At 39.6% G+C, this 27,132-nt stretch overlaps 1 protein-coding gene across 6 annotated transcripts in view; it reads left to right on the top strand.

Annotated features, from left to right (window-relative positions):
• CDKAL1 (CDK5 regulatory subunit associated protein 1 like 1) overlaps positions 1-27,132 on the top strand; it is a 654,793-nt gene that overhangs the window by 505,743 nt on the left and 121,918 nt on the right. For all 6 annotated transcript variants that reach the window (XM_033434817.1, XM_033434820.2, XM_049716364.1 and 3 more), the window contains one exon: positions 17,212-17,274. In XM_033434817.1, coding sequence (XP_033290708.1) covers positions 17,212-17,274 — 63 coding nt within the window. The remainder of the gene's footprint in view (positions 1-17,211; positions 17,275-27,132) is intronic.

Genomic DNA, 27,132 nt, shown 5'->3' with positions numbered 1-27,132 from the left:
CTAAATATTTAGTCTGAGGAAAAGACTTGGAAGAAGACAAAAAGGATAGAGTATGAAAAGGATAGTGTGAATGAACTTCTTGAAGAGTGACTTAGATAAGTGGAAGAGAATTGGGGATTGAATTAGCAATAAGCGCATAGAAGATTAAGCAAATGAGAAAAGTGACCTTTTCTTTAAAACTCCAGAGAAAACAAAATATACATGAAAGGAAATACAATCATAGTTGTTACATAGCTGAATTCTAAATGGCATGTGTGTGATGTCATCATATCAGGAAGTGGGGGTGGGAAATATACAAGTAAATGGGGTGGGCAGGGGAAGGTATGAAAGCTCATTTCCATAGTGAGAAATCAATACATAGTATTTAATACTAAAAAATTAACAATAGCAATAAAGATATGTTATTTAGCAACATGATAAAAGAAAGGATAAACTTAAAAGAGTTGAAAAGTAGTTACTTCTAAGGAAGCAAAAATAGGAAAGGGCAGCTGGGAAACTGTTGAGGTTGACTCTTTTAGATTGTATGTGTGTGTAAGTGATTTTGGAAAACAACTGAAAAGATAAGCAAATGTCTCGGGGAGGTTAGGATTAAGAGAGTTGCTAGAACCAAACAACATACACAAAAAAGAGTACATCAAGGCGAACCCTCCAACCTAGAAACTTGTTGAGGTACACATGAGTATAAACAGCTAGGAAGATGCTGGCATTGGAAGAGAAAAAGAACTACGAAGAACATATAGCATCCCTCTACAACTAATATGTTCATAAAGAACTTCCGACATTGCTCTGGAATTTTTTTTAAAAACAATGAAGTTTATGGTCATTTGCTGTTGGTGATAGAGGAAGCCAGCATATCCAGTCACAGGGTGAAGGGAAGGCGGCTAATTACTGTTAAAGTGCGTGGAGTGTTCAGTAAATCTTTGAGTGAATGGATGAATGCTTATCATTGAACTAGTTATGAACACTCTGAAAATATAAAGCACTATATAAATGTCAAAAAAGGGGTTTGGACTTTGACATTGATTAAAGTTACTTTAAGCATAACTCCTTTAAAATCATCATAGTTAGGTAGTTCACTGAGCTTCTTCTAAGGTATTCTTGTCCTTTTGCATTGTAAACATTCATGTATGTTTAAACGTACGGGCTTTTTTTTTTTCACCTTAGGATCATCTCCCAGTGAAAAAGCAGAAAGCACACGATAGTCACCGTAAGTGAATGTCAGGGTCTTCTCACTTCTTAGCTCTTCCTCTTTGGAGAGAGAAAGAAAGAGAGCCAAGAGATGAGAAACTGACAGGGACACGAGAGCCTTATCCCAAGGCTGAGGAGGAAGGCCCACTCTGAGCCCTGAGAATATGCCTCAGGTGGTGGGCAGAGGCCTCCTGAGAATAGAGAGCCTGGCTGATGGGATAACAGTCCTACAGCCTCCAAGGAGGTCTGGGATCCTGGACTTAGTAGAAGCATCGTGTTCTGCCCATTTTCTCATTACTTAAAATGATCAGGCCTGTCATTTGGTACAGAAACCTACCCTCTCTGGGTATTTTTTCCTGCTTGTGTGAGCATGGATTAATTTCTCTGAAAGCTATTATGTAACATGAATTATGTTTAGCCAGAGCTGTCTGAGTGTTGGAATGGGCACAGGGCAAACCTCAGCCACTTTATGTTCCTCCTGTCTTGCCCTTTCTCTAATTTCCTAGGCCTCTACCGCCCACCCACCCACCCTGCACCGTCCTTGCCAGTGGCTGAAAATATTGCTTGACTTAGAGCCAGCCTCAGAAACTTTCATCCACTGGCTGTTTGCCTAGTAATCTTGCTCTACAACATAAAAAAAAAAATCGACTGATTTCTGAAGTGACATGAGGATGAGAGAATGGAGAAGATTGAGCTGTATATTAAATTGTCTTCTGGTTATCAAATAAAGACTCTCTGTCATAAAGGCCAAAGATAAAAAAGAAAATGTGTATGTTTAATACATGGAACAAAAATAAGTCTATTTTTGACGTAGTACTAGAGGAGAAAATAGGTCAAAAAGCCCAGCCACCCCTGAAATGAATTTTAGACTCTTATTATTGATGTGATGGGGCAGAGAGAGATATCGGTGATGGTCGAGTTGCTGATAGAAGTGATTTTTTTACAGTAGGTGCTAAATTAGATGTAGAAAGTAGGAGCGTTATCAAACCCACATTGTCATGTGTGACCTTCCAGGTCCCAGTTGTGGAATCATAATAAAAACGAGTTGTGGGCTTATCTAGCGATTCAGCAGTAACTGGCACAGAACAATTTTCAAGCTTCTCTTCAAATGGGGTGATACCAGAGGTTATTTGGGGTCATGAAAGAGATGCATTGGTTTTGATCAGTTTTTAGAACTGTAGAGCCGCTTATCTGTGGGTCAGAGAAATTTAGTTTCCTCCATTCTTTTTTCATCATTTTCCCCCTTGGGTGCGATGTGGATTCGCTTCTGGAAGCCAGGATGAGGCTCTGAGCGTTAATAGAGTTTGTGCAGATCCAGACTGTACAACCCTATGTATTTCACAATGTTGGGCTCCAAGCTCATTGAACGTTAGATTTAGTAAAAGCATGTTACCATCTCTCTGTAAATGAAAGGAAGAAAAGTATTTAATGACAATACAGAAAGACATAGGACTCCAGGACACTAATTAGAAAAACCCACCCCGCATTTATTTTATCCACTCGCAAAATATTATTCTCTCATAGTTACATCTCTAATATGACTTACTATTTTTACTTTTTTTCAATTATATAATTTGTCCTTACTAAAACAATTTACAGGCATCAGACATTGTAACAATAATAAGTAGAAAAAAGTTAAATAAAACCATTTGTCCCTGCCCTCTCTCTAATTTCAAGTAGTTTATAGCATAGTAAACCTTTGAAGATAAAAATAAAGACGGTGTAGCACATAGATGGCAGCAGATTTGTTCCCTCCACGGTTTGCTGGGTTGTGGTGATGAGCCAGACTTCGAGAGAGTTTTGACAGTGTAACTGGTAATTCTAAAATACCGCGGTGAGAATAGTTGTCACATGTTAAAGGAATTTTTTAAATTTTAGAAATAACAGTGAAACCTCTCATGTTATATGTATGATTGGTCTAGAAATTCTAAAATTGTGTGAAAACAAATTTTACAGGAATCAGATTAAACCCAGTTTTCTTTCCTTTGTCAAACTGCTTAGCTTCAGATTAACCACAGGGACAGGATGGGGGAGATGGAGGACCTCGGTGGGGAGGTAATATTTATTCTTGCACAATCAGGTGTTTGGGGGTATGTTATTAAAGCTAGTATCAAATATGTGGATAGCAAATCAGTTATCTGACTATATTTTGAACTGTTATTGGTTGTTTTATTTACCTATTTATTTTTAAGGTAAGAGTAATCCATGACTTAACAGCTGTTGATTTTGTCCTTTCCTAATATTTTTCTACCTGGCAAAAGATACTGGTGTTGTCATTCCCCTATCCTGTATATAACTTGTCAGAGAAAGGAGCAAGCATTTATGAGAATGCAGACGTGCTAACACAAAAAAGTTGTGCATATATATAAGTTGACTCAAAAGCGGAATCCCGTGGAAATAAGTTTCAAATTCTGGAGTTTTTATGATTATCATCTTAAAGTACCATTTATAGTTATAAAAGTAATTCTATCCAACATAAAATAAATTTGCATTTGACTTAGTAATCTGTGTACAAACCATAAACAGGTCATTCATTAGCACAGCCACTTAATAAGCAGTGTTACACCCAATGTTAATACCCAGAATTTTTGCAATTCGTTTAGCAAACATTTGGTTACTGTGTTCCTGGTTGTGGTTAAGTGTGGTAATATTTCTCCAGCTAGTTTATAAGTTCTGTTGAGTCCCGTGGCCTCATCTGACTTGCTGTCTGTCTTCACCGGTGCTTAGTATGGCCCCTGCAGCCGGATGGGCACACAGTCAGTGCAGCAAATGAATGAATAAGTGATACTATTAAACCTGAAGGTTTTTTAAAAATTTATTTTATTGGAGTGTAGTTGATTTGCAATTTTGTGTTAATTTCTGCTGTACAGCGAAGTGATTCAGTTATACACATATATACATTCTTTTTCATATTCTTTTCCATTATGATTTATCACAGGATACTGAATATAGTTCCCTGTGCTGTACAGTAGGATCTTGTTGTCCATCCATTCTACGTATAATAGTTTGCATCTGCTAATCCCACACTCCCAATCCATCCCTTCACACCACCTTAGCAACCACAAATCTGTTCTCTGTCTGTGAGTCTGTTTCATAGATAAGTTCATTTGTGTCATATTTAATTAATTTATTAATTAACTTAGTAGTAGTAGTAGTATTTTTTGGCCACATGGCATGTGGGAATCTTAGTTCCCCGGCCAGGGATCGAACCTGCACCCCCTGCATTGGAAGCACGGACTCTTAACCCCTGGACTGCCAGGGAAATCCCTGTGTCATATTTTGGATTCCACATATAGGTGATATCATATGGTATTTGTCTTTCTCCTTCTGACTCACTTTGCTTAGTATGATAAACTCTAGGTCCATGCATGTTGCTGCAAATGGCATTATTTCGATTTTTATGGCTGAGTAGTATTCCATTGTATAAATGTACCACCTCTTCTTTATCCATTCCTCTATGGATGGACATTTAGGTTGCTTCCATGTCTTGGCTATTATAAATAGTGCTGCTGTGAACATAGGGATTTAATAGCTAATTTTTAAAGCTCAGAGAATGTATTTTAGATATATAGGGTGAGAATGAAGACAGAAAAACTGGTGGAAGGCTCTTATGAGGAATCGGAATAGCAGCTATCTCCTCACAGAGGAATAGCCAAGGAATGCTGAGGTGGCCTCAGTCCACAGAGGTACCCAAATTACTCAGGGGCAAGTGATTAGAGTCATATAAGGTGGGGGCAGCAGGAGTCTGTAGGGAGAATGAGGACGAAGGAAGATGGGGAAGCTGAGGTTATACAAGTTGAGTGTTGTATTCACAAATAGAGAGCCTGGAGGGAAAAGTGACTTGGGTGGCTCATTTGAGGGTCTAGGAGGCTCAGTGAAGATTAAACCAAAATGTTGTGGGATGAAGAGGGTGGCAGCGTTTACTGAACAGCTCCCACATGCAAGGCACTTTAATAAAGCCTTGTGGAGGGAAGAGATGCTACCCAGACAACCAGGACATGGCTTCTGCCCCAAGGAGGCAGTGACACACAGGGAGAGTGGTGAAGCGAACTGTGGAAGCACGTAATTTAAAGGGTTCTTTCTGTTTGGGGGGGGTGGGGATCCAGCAAGAAGGATAGGATCTTTGAACTGGGCTTTTCAGAATGAATTTAATACATGGAGATGGTAAGGAAGGCACTCCAGGCCAAGCAAATAGCATTAGCAAGATGTGAACTCAAGAAAATGTGGGGTCAGCCAGGAACAAGACATTGTCTTTGGTGTTAGTGGGGAAAGTGGGCCAAAGCCCTAATGCAGTACTTAAAACTTGATTCCCTGAGCACGGGAGCCCTTGCAGGTTTTTAAAGAGGAGAGTGACAGCAGACAACCATGCGTTAGAAAACTCACTCTGGCCGTAGGACAGAGTTGGGTTAAGCATTGGTTCTAAACCCTGGCTTCACGTCAGCCTCACCTGCAAAGAGTTTTAAAATGCCAAATCCCAAGCTGCACCCCAGATCAGTTAAATCAGAATCTGTAATCACGGCACCCAGACATCAGTATTCTTTAAATCCCCCTGGGATTCCAGTGTGCAGTCAGGATCGCGTGCCAATGATTTAAAGCAGGGCTTGGCAGCCTCTTTCTGTCAAGGGCCAGGTAGTAAGTATTTTTGGCTTTATGGGCCCTAGGGCTTCTGTTGGAGCCATCCCAGGCTGCCATTGTCCACAGAAGCAGCCACATGCAATATGTGAATGAATGAGCGTGGCCGTGTGCTAATAAAACTTGACGGAAATTTGAATTTCATATAATTTTCACAGGTAACCAGTATTCTTGTTCTGTGGATTTTTTTCCCCCCGCCATTTGAAAATGTAAAAACAAACTGCAGACTGCCCAAAACTAAGCAGCAAGTCATATTTGGCCCACAGACCCTATTTTGCCAGTTCTTGACTTAGAGGGTGACAATTGGACTCAGGTAGTCCAGGAAAGAAAATATTACTACAGTAATCCAGATGAGAGGTCAAGTTAAGTCTCTTTTGTGGTTCGTTGGAAGGGCAGAGTGAAGATAAGTGATATTGAATTGATATTCATAGCAACTCACGTTCTCATGTGCTACCTTGGAGCACCCGGAAGTTACTGTGCAGAGGATCTTGGAAGGAACCGTTGTGGGTGGAGTGTGGTGCTTAGCCCCCTTTGACTTCGTCTTTTTGCGGGGATTTGTTTTACATTGAAAGGCTGTTTCTTTTCCAACTACTTGTAATGGCTTTTCGTTTCGGCAACACCTAGCACCACAAACTGGTTAAGTCTCCTTCCTTAGGTGCCAGCCATGCCTTTGTTTTCAAAGAATGACCTTTCCTTGCAAACAAATGTTCTCTTTAGAAAGTAAGGTGAGCTTGATATAAGGAGATATGGCTACTTACCTTTTATTTTATCAGGTACCACTGCGTTACTGCAGAATTCCCTCTTTGCATTTTCTTCCGGCATTTGTTGCTTAGTTGAGGATCTGCCAGGATAAATGGTGCCACTTCTCCTCCACCTCCCGCGCTACGAAAACGAGAGGCTGATTATTGCACCTTCATTCCACTGAGGTTACTTTAGAAACCGTAAGGCCAGGGAAGAGTTTCTCGCCGACACTGCTGTGCTTTCAAATCAATGCTACGTTTCCACGTTGGCCTGGTTATGTTACTTGAGCACCATTACAGTCGGGTGAACAAATTCACTTACCCATTTTCTAACGTCCCCTCTCAGAAGTCTGCTGTTCAGTGTCTTCCAAGAATGGAGGTTATACTGGGCCCCGCACTGTGAAGATTGGAGAAACTAAAGAACATGGTAACTCTCTTTGAATTTGCTGTAACAGGAGGGAGAGAAGGAAATTTAGGACTCCAGCCAGCAGCGTTCATTGCCATTTCCGTTATCTTGCAGATCTTACTGGAAAGTGAGAGGTGAAAAAATAAAGCTTGATTTTTATTTTTCCTACCATCCTCCCAGTAGAGTTGTTTCTCGTAGAACACAGAAGTATTATATATATGTACCATATAAAGGAAAAGCAGGTGATATTTTGAAGTTTGTGTGTTTCCCTGAGTATTTTGGGGTATTTTTGATCACCAAACATACTTCACATCACTGACTTTTTTAATTGATTTCTAAATTTGGGGGTCGACTGTTTAAATTCCAGGGGCTTGTTTTTCCTTCTTCTCGGTGATCTTGAGTGATTCTCATCATCTTAGGGACACCAGCCAAAAACCTACGATATAAAAGTGAGGTTGTGATTGAGCGCTGATAACGTCAAGTGCTTTTAATTAAGCCTCTGATGTTTTATACATTGATAACAAAATATAGGTTCAGATTTATTAAATTAGCTTTCCACTGATTTTTTTTTTTTTTTTTTTTCTTGCGGTACGCGGGCCTCTCCCTGCTGTGGCCTCTCCCATTGCGGAGCACAGGCTCCGGACACGCAGGCTCAGCAGCCATGGCCCACGGGCCCAGCCACTCCGCGGCACGTGGGATCCTCCCGGACCGGGTCACAAACCCGCGTCCCCTGCATCGGCAGGCGGACCCTCAACCACTGCGCCACCAGGGAAGCCCTCCACTGATTTTTAAAAAGCTCCCACCACATAGGGAACTAAATATGTAAGAGCAGCCTGTTCTCTGCAGCCAAAGCCTCACCGTGCCCCAGAGGAATTCCTGCATAGAGTCCATTTTTAAGTAAAGGAAGAGGTCAGGAAATAAGGCAAAGCTATAGGCATAATATGAGATTAAGAATGGGAATGCCTGATAGAATTCACAGCCCAGGATGGCAACAGCTGAAAGACAGTGTGGAACTGAGAGAGAAGAATAGACGTTAACAGTTGGAAGAGACCTTAGGGATCAGCTTGGCTAGTGGTTCCCAACTTTGGCTGCTCATAGGAAAACTCAAGAACTTTTAAATAATACACTTGAGTAGGTCCCACCGTGCCAATTAAATCAGCATCACTAGGGATTAGGACCAGAGCATGCATATACTTCAGAGGCTCCCCAGTGATTCTAACCTGCAACCAGGGTTGAAAACCACTGGCCTAATCCAACTCCTTCATTTTACATATGAAATCCAAAGCAGATACCCGGCCCAGTAGTCAGAGAGGAATTATTTGCTTGGATTTTAACCTTAATCTTCTTGTGTCCTTATATTCCCTATGCGATCATATCCCCTCTCCCGCTTTAAATTACACCAGTAGGCTCATGACTCCCAAATCTCTCTTCTTTTTTTTTAATTGAAATATAATTGATTTATAATTTTGTGTTAATTTCTGCTGTACAGCAAAGTGATTCAGTTATACAGTACATATATATACATATTCTTTTTTTATATTCTTTTCCATTATGGTTTATCACAGGATATTGAATATAGTTCCCTGTGCTATACAGTAGGACCTTGTTGTTTATCCATCCTACATATAATAGTTTCCATCTGCTAATCCCAAACTTCAAGTCCATCCCTCCCCCTTGGCAACCACAAGTCTGTTCTCTATGTCTGCGACTCTGTTTCTGTTTTGTAGATGAGTTCCGTTTTGTCATATTTTAGATTCCACATATAAGTGAGATTATATGGTATTTGTCTTTCTCTTTCTGACTTTCTTCACTTAGTATGATAAACTCTAGGTCCATCTGTATTGCTGCAAATGGCATTATTTTGGATTTTTTTTATGACTGAGTAGTATTCCGTTGTATATATGTACCACATCTTCCTTATTCATTCATCTGTTGATGGACATTTAGATTGTTTCCATGTCCTGGTTATTGTAAATAGTGCTGCTATGAACACAGAGGTGCATGTATCTTTTTGAATTATAGTTTTGTCTGGATATATGCCCAGGAGTGGGATTGCTGGCTCATATGGCAACTCTATTTTTAGTTTTTAAGGACCTCCATACTGTTCTCCATAGTGGCTGTACCAACAGCCACCTACATTCCCACCAACAGTGTAGGAGGGTCCCCTGTTCTCCACACCCTCTCCAGTGTGGGCTTTTTGATGGCGGCCATTCTGACCAGTGTGAGGTGGCACCTCATTGTAGATCTGATTTGCGTTTTTCTGATAATTAGCACCACATCTCTCTTCTTAGCACCATACACTTACGTCTAGCTTCTTTCAGATTAACTCTCCAAATGTCACTGTATTCAAAACTGAACTCCCTGCCCCCTCACCTCACCACTCAAACCTGCTTGTCAGTCTAGATTCCTTATCTCAGTGCAGGGTACCTCTCTCCCCTCAGCTGTCTGCGTCAGAAATCTTGGAGTCATCCTCTGCTCTCCCCTGTCGTGTACTCCTGTCTAACCAAGTGCCGCCTGTCCTGCCTCTTAGCACTTTCCCACGCCCATCCCACCTACTCCCCTTGCCCCTCGCTGCCTTTGGGATGGTGTCATTTCTGCAGAACCACTGGACCCTCTTCTCGCAGTCTTCAGCCTCTAGCCTTGCTCCCATGCTCCATCTCTAACAGCCTAACAAAACTCTTTCTGCAGCTCAAATTTGATCATTTGTCACATTTCTTGCATTGTGTGCTCTAATCATTTAGCCATTTCTTTGATTCAACAAAGCTACGTCTTTTTTCTCTGCCTCAGCATTCCTATACTCGACCTACTTTCTTACAGTATAAATGGCATAATCTATCTATAGACTCAGTTCTTTTCTTTCTGCTTTTATCAAAAGCTGACCTCCCCAGTACACCGTACTATTTTCCCTTTTCAACAAAATGCTGTCCCATTTCAGACTGAGTTTAATGGGGTCCGCGTTGCCCACACGCTGACTAGGGGAACCTGCCTCTGCAGGAAGCGTAATAGAAGATCCCAGAGCTGCCTCAGCCTCCGACCACATCCTTGGGAGCCACGGCCTGCACTCACCTCTGCAGGCTTCCTGGCTACTTCATTTCTTATCCCTGACCTCAGTGTCTCTTACTGCTTTGCTTAGTCCTTAGTCCTCACTGTGATTCTCCCAGTTCCTAGTTCTTCACCAACAACCCTTTGGATTCTCAGTCTTTGTTATTATCTTGCAACTCTTGGCTGTTTCCACCCTTTTGCCTCAGGATACGGTTCCTGAGGTGGAATGCGTGTCCTTTCCGTGTCATGTAGTAACTGACCAGTCCTTGATCCCTAGCCGTTATTACCTGGAACTTTGACTCCAGCCTCTTGGGATGTATTTAGAGCCACAGTCTCCTAGTCCCCACGGCACCATCATTGCCCCTGCGTGACACACAGATCAGCTATTCAGAACCTGATCGTCCAATTGGTGAGTTTCCTGGGCTCCTTATTCTCTCATTCTTACTTCGCTGCTGTGACTCGCCACTTAATCGGTTAACCGCTTCTTAGACTCTCTGCCCGAAAGGGAGCAGGAAAAAATGAGTGTGTTGAAACTCTCCTTTCTTAGCATATCATTTATACTTTAAAAAAACAAAAACAAAAAGAACAACTTATTTTAGTGGTTGCCCTAGAATTTGCAATATACATTTACAACTAGTCCAAGTAAAAGAAATCCACTTTTACATAGGATGATAAAACTTCACAGGTAGTATGAATACCTTGGAATAACAAAATAACCCTAATTCCTTCCTCCCATCCCTTGTATCATTGCTGTAATGTATTTCACATATACTTAAGCATACATAATCAAATACATTGTTGCTATTATTATTTTATCTGTTATCTATTAGATCAATTAAGAATAAGAAAAATAAAAGTTATTTCCCTTTCACTTATTCCTTCCTCAGTGCTCTTGCTTTCTTTATGTAGATTCAGATTTCTGGTATATATTGTTTTCTTTTCTCTAAAGAACTCCTTTTAACATTTCTTGCAAGGCAGGTCTACTGGCAGCAAATTGCCTCAGTTTGTCTGAAAAAGTCTTCATTGTTCCTTCATTTTTGAGAGATAATTTTGCAGGGTACAGAGTTCTAGGTTGGTGGATTTTTTGTTTTCTCTCAACACTTCAAATATTTCACTCCACTCTCTCCTTGCCTTCATGGTTTCTACGGAGAAGTTAAATGGAACTCTTACCTTTGTTGTCTATAGGTAATGTGTTTTCTCCCCTCTGGCTTCTTTCAGGATTTTTTTCTTTATCTTTGATTTACTGTAATTTGAAAACGATATGCCAAGGTGTAGTTTTCTTGGCATGTGTCCTGCTTGGTGTTCACTGAGCTTCCTGGATTTGTGGTTTGGTATCTGACCTTAGTTTGGGGAAATTCTCAGTCATTCTTGTTTCAAATATTTCTTCTTTTCTTTTCTCTCTTTCTTCTCCTCCTGGTCATTCCATAACCACATATGTCATACCTTTTTTAGTTATCCCACAGCCTTTGGATATTCTGTTCTCTTTTCTTTCAGTCTTTGTTCTCTGCTTTGTAGTTTTTGAGGATTCTAGCGATATATCATCCTCTAGCTCAGAGATTCCTTCCTCAGCTATGTTCAGTCTATTAATAAACCCATAAAGCCATTCTTCATTTCTGTTACATTATTTTTGATCTCTAACATTTCTTTTGGTTCTTTCTTAGGATTTCCATCTCTCTGCTTATATTGTCCATTTGTTCTTGCTGTCTGCTTTATCCATTAGAGCCCTTAGTGTATTAATCAGAATTGTTTTTGATAATTCTAACATTTCTGTCATGTCTGGTTGTGATTTTTGCTCTATCTCTTCAAATTGTGGGTGTTTTTTGCCTTTGGCATACCTTGTGATTTTTTATTGATAGTCGGATGTGATGTACTGCTTAAAAGGAACTGCCTTTAGTAATGTGGCAAGATGTGAGAGGTGGGGAAATATTCTACATTCCTATGATTACATGTCAGTCTTTTAGTTAGCCTAGACCTCTGGACTGTGCACTTCTCGGTGTTTTTCTCTCCTCTTAGGTGGGATAGGATGGCTAGGTGGGCTGGAGTTGGGTATTCCATTCTCCAGGTCAGTTAGGCTCTGGTAATAATACCCTAGCAGGTTCAGTTTTGATTAGCTAGTTTCTCCTGAGGGCAGACCTTGTTAAAAACAGAGTGCACTGGTGTATTTCAAAATGGTTCCTTTTCCCTCTCCTTCTGCTGGAAGCCCAAGGGGATTTTCTCTGATATTTACTGTGGGAACCTCATTGAGCTTCTGCTAGTAAATCTCACAACATTGTGAGGGCCCCTACTACTGAATCCCATTGGAGTCCTTAGCTCTTAGAGTTGTTAGCACCGGGCCTCCAACAATCCAGCAATTATAGTTCTGGTTTTCCTGCCCCAGCATTGGTTCCCACAGGGATTCTCTCTGCCCTGGGAAGCTGCGTTCCCGGTGATTGCCTGTTGGTCTCTCCAGTTGCAGGGGGGTGGAGGGGGGCAGGTGGGGGAGGGCAGTAGTTTTCCCTGAGTTTCTGGTTTTTCAGTCTTTTCAGCTTATTACTTGTGAGGACAGAGTGGTAATTTCCAAGTTCCTTACGTGCGGAACCAGAAATCAGAAGTCAGTACAATGAAACTCAAACTTGCTCTTTTGTCTCCTTACCACAAAGTATGGTAAGGATTTGTTGAAACATTTATATTTTATTATAATATACCTTAAGCACATCGAACTCTCTGAAAGCTTGTAGGTTTTATCATTTTTGAGAATCCATATGTAGAAATGACATTCGTAGCGTTATTACAGTTTTATAATCACACTATTTTATTTGAGAAAACTTTAATCTACAAGTAGCGAATGGGCACAGAAAACACTGAATTCGTTTGAGGAACCAGGAGAAGTTAAATTGGTGGATACTGTTAAAACTCAGTTGATTGTGTAACTTCATGTTCAAAATACAGGTTCTCATCACATGTGGAATGTCTTTCAGATCCAAGCTCTTTTGTTACCTTTGATAAAAATTGAAATAATTACATCATCTGGAAATCTGAACTGTTAAAAATCCTCCTTTGGGGCCTTTAAATTTGTTTGGTTTTGTCTGAAAGGGAGTTTAAACATGGATATAAAAGGGGTTCATCAGTGTTTTCTGTCCTTGCAGAGTGAAATTCAAAATTCCTATAGGCGGGAAATGCCTATAGGATAGAGATCTTCAGGTGTTCAGCTTGTCAGAAATGTAGAAACTTTACCAAATTTACATACTGCCTCATCTTTTAAACCCAGCTGCAACCCACAGAGACTGCAGGACTCAGCACGTAGTTACTTTTTACCATCCTCTCATCTCTGTGGCCAGGACCTTGAGATTAATGACGAGGTGGACTTGAAGACACCTCGTACTGTTCGCGGGGAGATGTTTGCCATATTCATTGTACTTTGGCCACCCTCATTCCAAGTTCATCACACAACTTGTTTGACACGTTTACTTTTTGAACACTTGGAGAATTAACAGGTGGTTGCATGACTGAGATGTTTATTTTAACAGGCGAAAAAGTGGGAGGTAATTTAGACACACACTATGATGCAATAGGAAACTACCTAACTGTTCCATTTTTGGCTCAGCTTTTCGTTTCAGTTAAAACTGCTGACAGCAAGGCTCAACAGGTCTTGTAGCTTCGTATTGTTAACATTGTCTGCACATGAGGAACTGGCTCACTAGCAGTAATGACCGTGCTTTAGTTGCTCGTACACAAAACCTTCTCCTTGGCTTTAGTGCTAGAACTTAGTAAGGGTCTCTTCTCAGAATTTCTGCCATCTGCAGTTACGTTGTGAATACAGAAGGCTCTAAAAGCCCTACATCTATCTCAACATGCTCTAGAAAACAACTTGTAACATTCTGTGTCTGAATATAGAATGCCCAGAAGGCAAAATCCTACAAACAAGACAGCAAGACAGCTAATTCTTATTTTCCTTGTTGTGTTCATCCTGGTGTGTCAGGATATCCATTAGGGTTGATTCTTGAGCTGTCTTCATTCAGTGAGCAGAAGAAACAAGGAATTTTACTGGACAGTTAGTTGTTCGTTTGATTTGGGGGTCAAGGGACTATTGCCAGAAGTGGCCATGGTCAGAGATAGAGATTCTAGGTGAGAGATGGCTGACTTTTTCCGTAAAGGGCCGGATAGTAAATACTTTAGGATTTATGGACTATAGGGTCTCTGTTGCAACCACTCAACTTCTGCTCTTGTAGCGTGAAAGCAGCCATAGATAATACATAAGAAAATGAGAGTGGCTGTGTTTCAATACAATTTCATTTACAAAAATGGGCAATAGGCTGGATTGGCCCAGGGGCTATCGTTTGTCAATCCCTATTCTGGATCCCAGAAGATACAGTTCTGGGCTATATGACTCTGACCTCACAGGAAGAATAGCAATGGTGTTCCATTAACTGGACTAGTAACATATAACCTTCAGTATTCACAGCCAAGACTTTACTTCAGTTGTATATAATACATTCGTTGTCAGAAATAAAGGGCATCCTTTCCTCACTGTCTTCTTTTGGGGCTTAGTCTGAATAGTGTTATTTGCTTTTTATTTATACCCTACTTTCTTCCCAAAATAATAGAAGGTATATTTAGATTTTAGCTATCAAAATAAAGATATAAACTCCAAACCCACATAAAAAGGTCACATAAAAGAACCTCTGAATGCTCCTTATCCACCTGCCAACTCAAGCTGGTAACTCAACCATTTTAGGGACTCATTGGTCCTTGGGACACCTCCTAGGTTGAATACTGATATGCTGCCTATTTTATCTTCTCAAGCATAATTTCCTTTCTGAAAATAAAATTTCCCCAGTGTTTTATATTGTCTCTTACCAAAGGAAGTGTTAATATCCGTCATTTTTCTTCTGATTGAAGTATAAGCCAAGAACTGTTAAACCAACTAAGTGGGTGTGTGGAAAGGAAAGAGAAAATTATAAGCTAATGAAAACTTTGGCGGGCAAGTGACCTGTTCAGAACAGATTCCAGGGCTCATAGAGCCAGGGGACTGTTTCCAAACTGTTATAGATGCATCTCTGCTCTCTAGAGAAAAGGAGTGTTAGATTACTTTCGAGCCCAGTGGTCAGAAGCACAGCTCAGAGCTGGACAGAGGAGGTAGGAATTTTAGCTGAGCTGCAGGGAGAGATGACTGTTGGTGGGTGTCAGAATGTGGAAACAGGCCAAGTGAGTTGAAGGACTGCTAACTGGAATTGTGGCTCCAAAGACAGTTCTGAAGTAGGGAACTAATCTTTGGGAAAACTGTGAGTGTATACAAATGACTCTAACACAAGGTCCTAATTCATATCGGCTCTGACTGCTGAGCCAAGTAGCTGCCCAATGTCATATAGAACCTATGCCGGGGATCTGCCTAGACCTGTGGCGTAGGGGAGGTGTGACAGATTTGCTCATGAGGAGGCTGGAGTTTAAAGAAGGAAACACTTCCCTAGGAAACATGGGTACCAGGCAAGCATTAACAACATCAGAGTAGAACCTGGAACAAGATGGGGGCAGCATTAAGGACAAACAGGCCACTCTCATGACAGAATTTTAAGACGTGGTAGTGGGCTAACTCTATGATGTATAAAAAATAAATACAAGAAATAAATTCTATCTTTTTTTTTTTTTTGCGGTACGCGGGCCCCTCACTGTCGTGGAGCACAGGCTCCGGACGCGCAGGCCCAGCGGCCATGGCTCACGGGCCCAGCCACTCCATAGCACACGGGATCCCCCCAGACCGGGGCATGAACCCGCGTCCCCTGCACCGGCAGGCGGACTCCCAACCACTGCACCACCAGGGAAGCCCAAGAAATAAATTCTATAATCAACAGCTGGGATGATGTTCAGTATCTGTTTTTAAAATATCTATTTTCTAAATTTAAAAATGTTCTCACCTTTAAACGAAAAAGAGAAATTAAGAATTTCCAACCTAAGCCACAATCCCTTCTTCTCTCTCACTCTTCATGAGAGGACACACTGGTCTAGTGTTGGGGGAGGGGGCAGCTTGACAGTTTCTGTCAAGGTAATAAACATGCATTCCACTTGATCCTGCAACCTGACTTCCATAATTTATCTTTTTTTAAAAAAATACACACACTCAAGCTGGCAAAGATGTTTGTGCAAAGATTATCATTATATTTATAAACTGAAATGCATTTCAGGAAAGAAGTTCAGATTTCAGAAGTTTTTGGATTTCATAACTCTGTCTAAGGGATTGCAGAGCTGGATATATAAGCATTTAAGTTTGGCAAGGATAAATTGTGAAGAGGAAAAAAGTAAATTTCAGAACAGTGTATACGGAATGATTCCTTTTCTTTGGAAGTAATAGTAATCAATTGTGTGTGAAGATATATGCACAGAAGGTCTGGAACCATCCACAGAATTGCTCATGGTGGCTGTGGTGGGGTGGACAGATCACAGTGGATTAGTAAACAAGCTGGTTCTTATAGTCGACTCTCATAGGAGAACCGCACACTTCTCCATTGTCACAGACACTGAGGAACAGGAGGTGGAGAAGCCCGGCTTCTTCTAATGATGACAACATCATTGGAAGTGAAGAGAGCCTTCTCTCTTCATAACTGTGGATGAGACTTACATGTCATCATTACCGATGCAATAGTTTTATGCCTAACTCAGGTATATTCATTTATTCATTAGTTTAGCAAATATTTATTGAGGGCCTACTGTGTGTGAGTCACCATATATATAACAGTGCCATATATACATATCTGTGTCACTATATAGCAGTGACAGGCTCCAGCAGACAGACCCAGGCTGTGCCCAGGAAGCCTGAAGTAGGCATATTGCTTGTTTAAATGGATGCATGCTAGTGCCTAACTCAGAGTAACTGAAGTTGGTGTTGCAATGAAATTGAAAGTGTCCTAAATATGTTTTTCTTTCTTTTCATAGTTTCTTCTTCATTTTAGTCTCTGAATTATGCATTTATTATAAATAGAGTTTTAATTATGGAACCTTCTAGAAGGAGGTTGCCTGACTGGTCTGTGACAGTGATCCACATAGCCATCAAGTGGCATTGGTTTCTGGTTATATCCATTTGTCCCAGGTTGACAGTGTAACCCCTCAGCTTGCACAAAGGAGGAACCTCTAAGTAAACAATGTTGTAAAGCAGATACAGACAGACAGACAGATACACGCGTGTATATTTTTGCCATCAGCGTACTCACATGTTTGTGTTTTCTTCCACAGAAAAAGCAAAGAACAAAAGATCTCTCTCAAGTATTTCATTCTTACAATCCATATGATCACAAGGTAAGAGAAGAATGTTATTTGTGTTCCTGGGTAGTAGAAGTCCTTCTGAATGTATAGCACACTTTTCGCCAGTATATAGTGGTTTTGAACTACAGTTACCAATTACATTTATATTTCAGTTTTAATTTTTTAACTCTTTATCTCTTGTAAAGAAAAGAGAAGATCTGTATTTCTGAACTAAAATAATTCTATTTTATGCATATTAAAATCTAGTTACATATCATCACTGAAATCTCAAAGACTGTGAAAAGACAGATTTGGGGGTGTTTTTTGATTGGTGGGTTTTTTCTTTCCAAACAGTGTAGTAGACGAACCTGGCTTTGGAATTGGTAGAGACAGTTGAAATATTATCTGCCAACTGTTGGTTCTCCATTGCTTCTGACAGAAACTTATGTTTCTAAATAAAAATCCTAACAAAAAGCAGTGCCGAGAATCATAACTGAAATATTCACTCCCGAGAGTTTTGCTACACAGGAGACCGAGTAGTGTAATGACCCCTGCATCCCCATCCCATAGTTTCATAGACCCATGTCCAGTCTTGTTTCATTTATACCCACACTCTCCACTTCCTATATTTGAAGAATTCTCAAACATCTCTTCATTTATAAGTATTTCACCATATATTTGTAAAAGATAAGTTCTCTTTAAAAAAAAAAAAACATAACTTTTAAAGAAAACGCTCAACACCACATCTTCATGGGGGGGGAATACATTAAAGTATTCTGAGACTTGTACAAAACTTCTATATCATATAAGGTTCCAGTAAATCTGTTAATTTGAGGTGATTTCAGAAGCAAACAAAACATTCGCACAGTTGAAATGCTAATATAAACTTAAATCTTTATCTATGAATCTACAAGGAGACATGTGGTAAGGATTTTTTAACTAGCCAAAATAAGTAGTGTGAAAAGTACTCTCCTCATTTGAGAATACAGAAATGTCTGGATTCAGGAGGAAAAAATTGTGCCAGTTGTTCATAGAAGTTGAAGGAATTTGCATCGCTTCTAGTGTTTCTGTAGTGAACAGTTGACTTAAGCATCAGAAATTTGTCAGAAGAGGTGTTTATATTCCACGTGACCGCGGCGATACACAAGACTAAAAATTTTATCATTTCAAGTTACATTTTTCAAGTTAAATCAGTCACTTTGCAGAATATGGCAATTTGTTTGGAAGCGATCGAGCGAGCCAGGCGTGTCTGACAACGCAGGCGCAAGGTGCAGGCTGATAAGTAGTACAAGAGCAAAAGGAATGAGATTGGCCAGATTTCTGGTGGGGAAGTTGCATTTTTTTTTTTAGACGATGCCACTTAATAAACATAAATGCAACAGTGGCTGAAGTTAACATTTAACAACAGCAGCAACAAGAGGCTATGACAAATCAGAGGTTTTGCCTGACTTGTCTAAATTTTGCCCACTTCGAACATTTTTTTAATTCACAGTTAAGGGAAATTCCATTATTCTTTTATTAGAACTCTTAATGGAACTTCGCCATTCACAGCTTCTCCCAGCTTCCTCTTCATATCCTTTGTGGCACTGTATCAAAGTCACCTCAGATGATTTTGGCTTCCCTTGTGAAGACTTCATTCCTCTACAAATTAGTCATCAGGCAGTGAGGAATTGAATATAAAATGCTAGATGGAGTTCCTTTTGATCTTTGCTTTAAGATCGGTAATAAATTACTGTGAAGTAGCTGGACTGCTTGATGAGTGGGTTTTGCAGCCCCCAAGGTTCAGCCTGGGGGCGTTCTGTCTTACTCTATACGTGTAGTGAAGGGAAAGGGGAGAGTTTTCCTTCTGGCTCCCGTCCCTTACTGCCTCCTCCGGATTTTCTAAGCTCCAACCAGGCAAGGGTAACCGTGTTACTTTTAACTGTGTCTCTTGTTGGTCAGTTTCCACAAAGACTAGAATCACAGGGATTGAGTCACGTGCACTGTTTTCTCAATATTAGAATGTTCCTTTCTTCCCCATAAATAAAATAATAGAAGGTTGTGGTTCGAGTTACTTTGTCATTTTTAATTACCCAATTATATTCGAACAAATTCGTTCTCTAGGCAGAAAAAACGTTAGTGTAAAACATTTTGTAAGATGTGGTTAAAGTTGGTTTAAACATCTCATGCTCAATGAGATTTCTGGAGTGATCTTCAGGTTAAATATATACATGTGTCATAAATAAAAGCTTATATAAAGCTTATATAAAATAAAGTATAGGCTGTCTGGGATTTGCTTTAAAAAAGAATCAAAGGAGGAACGTGGGTAGGGCACAGTAAAATAAGGTTGGCCATGTGTTGATGATTATTGAAACTGAATTATTGGTTTGTAGGGGTTCATCATTCTACTCTGTGTATGTTTTTATATGATTGAAGTTTTCCATAGTAAAAATGATGCAAGAAGTAAACTAAACTCTGGTCTGCTCCCGGGAGCGAATGTTGTGATACTCTTTTCCTCTCCAGCTAAATCTTTTCAATTGTTCATTTTTCCCTTGATGTAAATTTGTACCAAAGAAGGAATACTCAGCATTTCAGTGGGTTCATTATGCTGGGTAAACTCAGAAATGCAACTCCTGTTCTAGAGTTGGCATAATTTCCTGGGGCTTCATCCCAAATTATAGTGGGTCACTTAAATGATAGCCTTGCCTACAAGAAACTGTTAAAACAGTTGTCATTACAAAGGGGCGTTAGTACCACCGTTTTGTTCTCAGTGAGTCAGTTATATTTGCTCTCCTTTCCTTCCCCCCAACCAAGACTGCTCCTGCCTGACCCCAGACACAGGAAAGTCACCAGGTTAAACAAATTTGTTGTTTGAGTGAAGCCAGGTGCATTTCTTAAGCATACTGTAAAGCCATTGTTTAGGTTGTAAATGGTCAGTTTGTTTTCCCTTAGGTGCTGTTGCAAAAAGCAAATAAAGCTTAGGGCAAAATGAGCATTCAAAATTAGTCTTAAGAAAAATACCTGAGTTGTTTTTTTAGACTCTAAGACAAATTTTGCTGGAGACTGGACGAATTTCATTTTGGATTGTTATCTCTGGTCCCATGTCCATTTTTTAAAAAATTGTTTTTGGGAGTTCTCATAATACAAACTTACACAGAAGGGCTTGACCAAACCTAATTCCCACTTATCTATCCTAATAAAAGGGAACATTGGTAAAGGGAATCCAAAGCAGCAGGTAATCTGATTGTATTTTGAACATTATATTCTTTCCTCTGTTATTTTAATAAACACATAATAAACATAGCTTGGAATTTCTGAAAACACATACTAACTACCAGGAAGATTATAGGGATAGAGGTCTTCCACTTCACAGACAGCCAACCTGGAGTTGAATTTTTCCTTTGGAGAAGTCACAGGTAAGTAGAATAGGCTATAATTAGAACACTTTTATTAAAGGTATGCAAATTAGCATATGCTTTTTATCTTTGGCCTGACGAAAATATTGCCATGCATATAAAAGATGTCTCTCTCTTTCTTATTTCCTTCCTTCCTTACTTCTTTTCTTTCTTGTTAGATTTTATCAGAATTATGTGTTTGGAGAAATCTAGGTTTATTAGCTAAACACAGATGTTTTTTATAATCTGCTATTGTAAAAATCTACTATAAAATATGAAAATACTTGGAAAGAAAAAAGTACACAGTTCTGTTTAGATCTATAGTGGTTTTTAACATCTGCAAAATTGAATAAGTTCCTATTCCATTATTCTTTTATTAGAACGCTTAATGGAACTTAAGGGGCAGAGATTATTTAAACAAATAATCTATATGAATTAATATATACTTGACCATTAAAAGTGAGTTTTTAACAGGCTGTCACTGTTATAGTTTCTGTATTTTGTGAAGTAGGCTTCTCATTTTCTTTTAGTGACTGTTGTTGTTTTAATAATTTTCTACATTTGTAAAATGTTCTACATTTCGTACATAAATCAATGGACAAGTAGAAACATTATTATATGGCTCCTGTGTTGGTGCAATAAACTTTTCTTTGTCTTTTTGGTGACCAATTTTTTTTAATGATTTTTCTACACACATAGACATGTATCACTTGAACTGTAAACAAACTCACCTGTCCAAAAAAACAGCTGCGTGTGAATACATTTGATAAGTTAGCATGTGAATAGATAGAAAATCACTCACTCCGAGGGATTTTATGTAGCAATCTTAGCCGTCAAAAACACAGCTCGGAACCTGAAAGTAAGCCAGCCTAGGCCCAGACTGTCAAAATCATCTAATTCTCTCTCCCCGCCTCATTACTTCTTCAGTTCTCCATCCACAAACAGTCCAGTTTTTTGGTTTTTTTTAATAGTTCTAACACACATAGATGCCTGGCTTCTCAAACCACAGTCAACCCTAGCAGCAGTTAAAAAGAGGGTAGTTATTGCTTCAAGAAGTCAGAGCTCCATTAAGCAGTGGCCGCATACAAAGTGAAGGCAAGGACAAGGCCATAAAAACTCTAAGTCATTAACAGAAGGACTCTAAAAGTGCAGCTGCCCAAGTCCCCTTCATTTGGACCCAAACACCCCTGTAATACATTTTTGTAGTCCCGGAATAAAATAATTGGACCAAAATTATATCAAGAAACAGATGTTTTGTTTAAAAATAGTAGAGATGTGTATAATCTATTTGTACAAACTATTTTATGAATAAATTTCATTTATCTTGAAAACTCTCTTAGGAACAGCTGGTTCTTAATAAGGTTGGGTAAATGAAGTACGTATTACTATAGACAGTGGTTTAATAAAAGAGAAATAGTGAAAGAATGGTTGAACATGTATTGGTAATTGGGTTAAGGACAGAAAATATGTGGGAGCATAAAAGATGAGAAGGGTAGAATCAGTCTTACCCCAAATTATTCATTCATATAATTAGACACTGTAAAAATATTAAAGCCTTTGAGAATTATTATAAGATATTTTTATCCTAAAGATTACTCTAGGCATAACTTGAGTGAATACTTGTAAGCAGTGAATCAGTACAATGCATTTTTAACTGAAGTATGAAGTGTACAAAAAAAGTTGATATGTATTTCTCTTATCCACCCTTCTAAGACTACCTTAAGAACTGTCGTGAATACAACCACTTGCGGGAATTCATATCTCCTAGTGCACAGTGAGCTATATAATAAAAAATGTAAAATTATATTTTCTGCGGCTTCATTTGGGCAGAAGCCCAATCTATTTCAGAAGTCTTGGGACAGAAAAAGTCTTCAGTTATACAACCCCCTTTCCTCCCTTAAGAGATTAGTAGTCTCTATGACATCAAGTTTCATAAATACATATATCATACCTTAAGCAAAAGGGACAGTTTCGTTTCGGAAAATCATGTATTGATTTACATTTCTCCATTAATCAAATATATCTAGTGATTTAAGATAAAAGTTACTTTATCCAGCTCTTTATGTTTGAAGAATAATGGCCATTTGACTCCATCCTCAGGCAGCTACAATACTGTCAAACCTTCCTCATCCCCTGTGCTTTGAATAACATCATGCAGCAGCAGAGTGCTGTGGGTTGCGCTTTAGAGAGGGAGATGCAGACTTGGATTGTTGCCTGCTGGCCCTGTTGAGCTTTGAGCTATCTGCTGTCTGGAAACAGCAAATTCAGTTTTTAATGGATCCAGCCCTCTACGATAGCCAGATTTTCATGGCACATGCAGAGAAAGAGACAAGTTATTGATTTGGCATGTTTTTGCCATGCTTAAAACAGTTCTCTGCAGCACGTTGGCCAAAGCCATTTGTGCGCTTACCTCCATTCCCCATCTCTGGCAAAGACTAAAAAATGTCTAAAAAGTAATTTTCGGGATGTTGCTAAGTATCAGGAGCAATTGGATTAGCTTCTAACTGTTTGAGTTCCCTTATTGTCATGTTAACATGTGTCATACTAAAACCATGCTCGGGTTATGGCCTTGAAACCCAAGGAAGTGAGCGCTTCAGTAAATATTAAACCCATTTCATTGGCTCCATGAACTCCACTCTAAAGTCGGTTGAATAACTCAGCCTCAGAATAATGGACATACTGAAAAGCTCTTTTGGTGTAAAATCTGTGCTTCCCTCTCTAGGTGACCATATAATTGTTGCCAAAGAGGCAGATATAGTTCAGCTGCTTCCAGCTTCAGCAATAGGTATCTCTAGCCACGCTTTTGCTTCCTGATGAATGCCAACCTGATCCAAAAGCATTTTCCTCATTTTTAGCTTCCCTCAGCTTGTGATTCAAGTTGAGTAACAGGTCATGTTTCCTTGAGCCTAACTTTGACATTGTACCTGTGTATTTTCTTCTTTTCCTTCTAACATGGCATTGTTCTAAAACTCAAACATTATTTTTTTACGTGTTGATTTAATTTACCTTGTTACTGTAAACGCAGGGATAGGTGGTATGGAAGTATGTGTAAATGGCAGAGATTGTGGTGACGTTAAAATGATATATCCAGGGACCCATAGATGTCAGAATTCTGCTCTGGCAGTTACCCTGAGGATTGACAAGGAGGCTGGAATCTGACTGGACCATTATTATTATTGTTATATTATCATTATTATTAAACTACTTACAGCACACCCTGTAACTGGTAATATTCTCAAAGCTTTACATATACACATAACTCATTTAATCTGTATACCAACCCAGTAAGTACTGTTATTATCCCCTGTTTTATAGATGAGGAAACTGAGACACAGTTAAGTAACTGCTCAAGGTCACACAGCTAGTAAGTTATAGAGCATTCTAGCTCCAGAGTCCATGCCCATCACCCCTCTGCCATGAGTAGCTGCAAATCTGCTGAGTAAGAGGCTCTGATAAAGGTGGGCTGACAAACACAGCTTAAGTTCAAGGTCAGGATGGGCCTTCTTACCCTGCCTCTTTCCCTCCAACCCCTAAATCTAAATAGGCAAACTCTATGTAGAAACAGAGGTAGGAGAAGGAATAAGGAGAGAGAAAGGACAGCAACAGTCCGGGGGAAGAGTGTCAAGGATTCCATTGACTGGCCTCCCTGTAAAGCAGACAGTAAAGCAGCCAAGCTTGTGCTGGCCACGGCCACCCTCACCTCCACTCTTCCCCTGTCTGATTCATTCACCAGAGGAAACTTGATTTAAGCTGTACATCAGGGCTGCTATCATCAGAGACTAACAGATGACTGCTAAACACTGTCGGGCACACTTTTACTCACAGAGCCGTGTTCACCGTGCTCTCCTTTCAGCTCCCCTCTGTGAGGGTGGGAATGGGGCAAGTTCCAGCCAAAGGATGGGAGTTCTTTAGGGCCAAAACAACAGGGGATGTCCAAGCCAGGGAAACAGGGCACGCCAGCCTAAAACCCTAGAGCCCAGAGAAAGGTTGAGGAGAATCAACTGAAGTCCAGTGGAGATGGGAAAATGGCAGCAGGGCAGGTTAGAAACTGGTAGACTGCTGTCCTGTTCCATCTATCAGGACGCCAGCTAGCATTTGCAACTTATCTTATGGGCAGGTGGCGTCATGAGGCAAAAGTCAGAAAGTTCCCCAGGTCCTGACTAAATGTCCTATTTAGTAGCATATTCTCCTCCCTCCACCTTCCCGCCCAGCTACTCCCGGGAAATATCAGCAATAGGGGAAAACAAAGTTCATGATCAAATATTTTGCTAACATTCAGTATAAAAGTACTGATAAAAAATTAATCAAAAGAAAATCTAAAAGGCAACAGAAGCAAAAATAAACAAGTGGGACTACATGAAACTAAAAAGCTTCTGTACCGCAAAGGAAACTATCAACTAAATGAAAAGGCAACCTAGCAAATGGAAGAAAATATTTGCAAATCATATATCTGGTAAGAGCTTAATATCCAAAATATGTAAAGAACTCATACAACTCAATAGCAAAAAACCCCACAAACAATCCAATTAAAAAGTGGGCAGAGGATCAGAATAGACATTTTACCAAAGAAGATATACAGATGACCAACAGGCGCCTGAAAAGATGCTCAGCATCGCTAATCATCAGGGAACTGCAGATCAAAACCGCAGTGAGATATCACCTCACACCTGTCAGAATGGCTGTCATCAAAAAGTCAAGCAATAAGTGTTGGCGAGGATCTGCAGAAAAGGGGACCCTTGTGCACTATTGCTGGCCACGCCTCTGTGGAAAACAGTATGGCAGTTCCTCAAAGAATTAAAAACAACTACCAAATGATCCAACAATTCCACTTCTGGGTATTTATCCAAAGAAAATAAAAACACTAACTCAACAAGATGTATACACCCCCATTGTTCATTGCAGCATTATTTATGATAGTCAAGACATGGAAACGACCTAAGTGTTCATCGACAGATGAATGGATAAGGAAAATGAGGTGTGTGCATATACACACACACACAATGGAATGTTATTTAGCCATAAAAGGGAGTCTTGCTATTTGCAGCAACATGAATGGACCTTGAGGGTATTATGCTAAGTGAAATAAGTCAGGCACAGAAAGACAAATACCGTATGATCTCACTTAAATGTGGACTCTAAAACAAAACAAAACAAACTTGCAGATTAAAAAAAACCAGATTGATGGTTTCCAGAGGCAGGCTGCGGCAGGTGGGAGAAATGGGTGAAGGGAGTCAAAAGGTGCAAACTTCCAGTTATAAAATAAGTCATGGAGATGCAATGTACAGCATGGCAACTATAGTTAATAATATTGTATTGTGTATTTGAAAGTCGCCAAGAGAGTAAATCTTAAAAGTTCTCATTAAAAGAAGAAAATTTTGTATATATGCTGACATGTTACCTGGGCCCATTGTGATCGTTTTGTAGTGTAGACAAATATTGAATCATTATGTTGTACACCTGAAACTAACATAATGTATTTCAATCATACCTCAATTTAAAAATAAATAAAAAAGAAAATCTACATAGAAATGGCAGTTTCTGTATTTTAAATTATTTATCAGGCCTAAAAGTATCTCAGTTTCTACTGTCATTGATTGTATACCTGCCTCTACAAAATTCACTAGCATAAGGAAGAAATCAGCAGAGGAAGGAAGAGGAACTGCATTGCACCGAGAGCCAGAGTGTGTGCATGTACCACTCATCCCCGGGCTGCTTGCCTCTGACTGCTCCAGCAGTCACCCCCATGCTGGCCCTCGAACATCAGTCTTTGCATGCAGTTAAAACATATCACCAGTCTCTTTCCTTCTTGATACCTACCTGCCCCAAACCTTTTTTCTATGTCTCACCACCAGTGGGCGCTACCACTTACCAACCTTTCCCAACAACAGACTTAGCTAGCACACCATCCGCTTGATATGTTAGGCCTGTTGCATGTTGGGTTGCCAGTTAACAAATGAAAATGCAGGACACCCAGTTACATTTGAACTTCAGATAAACAGTGAGGGGTTTTTTGGTTTGTTTGTTTTTGTTTTTTAGTATAAGTATGTCCCATGCAATATGTGGGACTTATTTATACTAAAAATTTATTCATTTATCAAAAAAATTTATTTATCTGAAATTCATATGTAAGTGGGTGTTTTGTTTTTATCTGGCAACCCCAGCTGCATGTACATTACACTTTTCACTTCAGCAAATTGAGGTAGATGAAAGGGAAAAGAATATCCAAAATGGAATGAAATAAAAAATGATTTTAAAACCTCTGCTGTCTATAATGTGAAGGATATGAGCAAGTTTCTTCCTACTCCTAACACCATCGTTGTATAATGTGCGTGGCCTCCCTGTCAAAGGCTGACACCAATGTCAGACATAGTTTTTCAAACATTCACAATTTTAATTAAGAAGATAAAGCAAGTTACTCATTTAACTTTTGTTCTCTAAAATCTTATGACCATGTTTTATCCTGGGAAACCTGTTTGGAAAATTGCTTGGAAGACACAAAGAGAAGTTAAATTAAAAAGTACCTGTACCGGCCTTCCCT

This window comes from Orcinus orca, chromosome 10 (assembly GCF_937001465.1).
Source record: "Orcinus orca chromosome 10, mOrcOrc1.1, whole genome shotgun sequence".
Lineage (NCBI taxonomy): Eukaryota > Metazoa > Chordata > Mammalia > Artiodactyla > Delphinidae > Orcinus > Orcinus orca.
The sequence above is the reverse complement of the archived record's forward strand: the minus strand, read 5'-3'. Positions and strand labels throughout refer to the sequence as shown.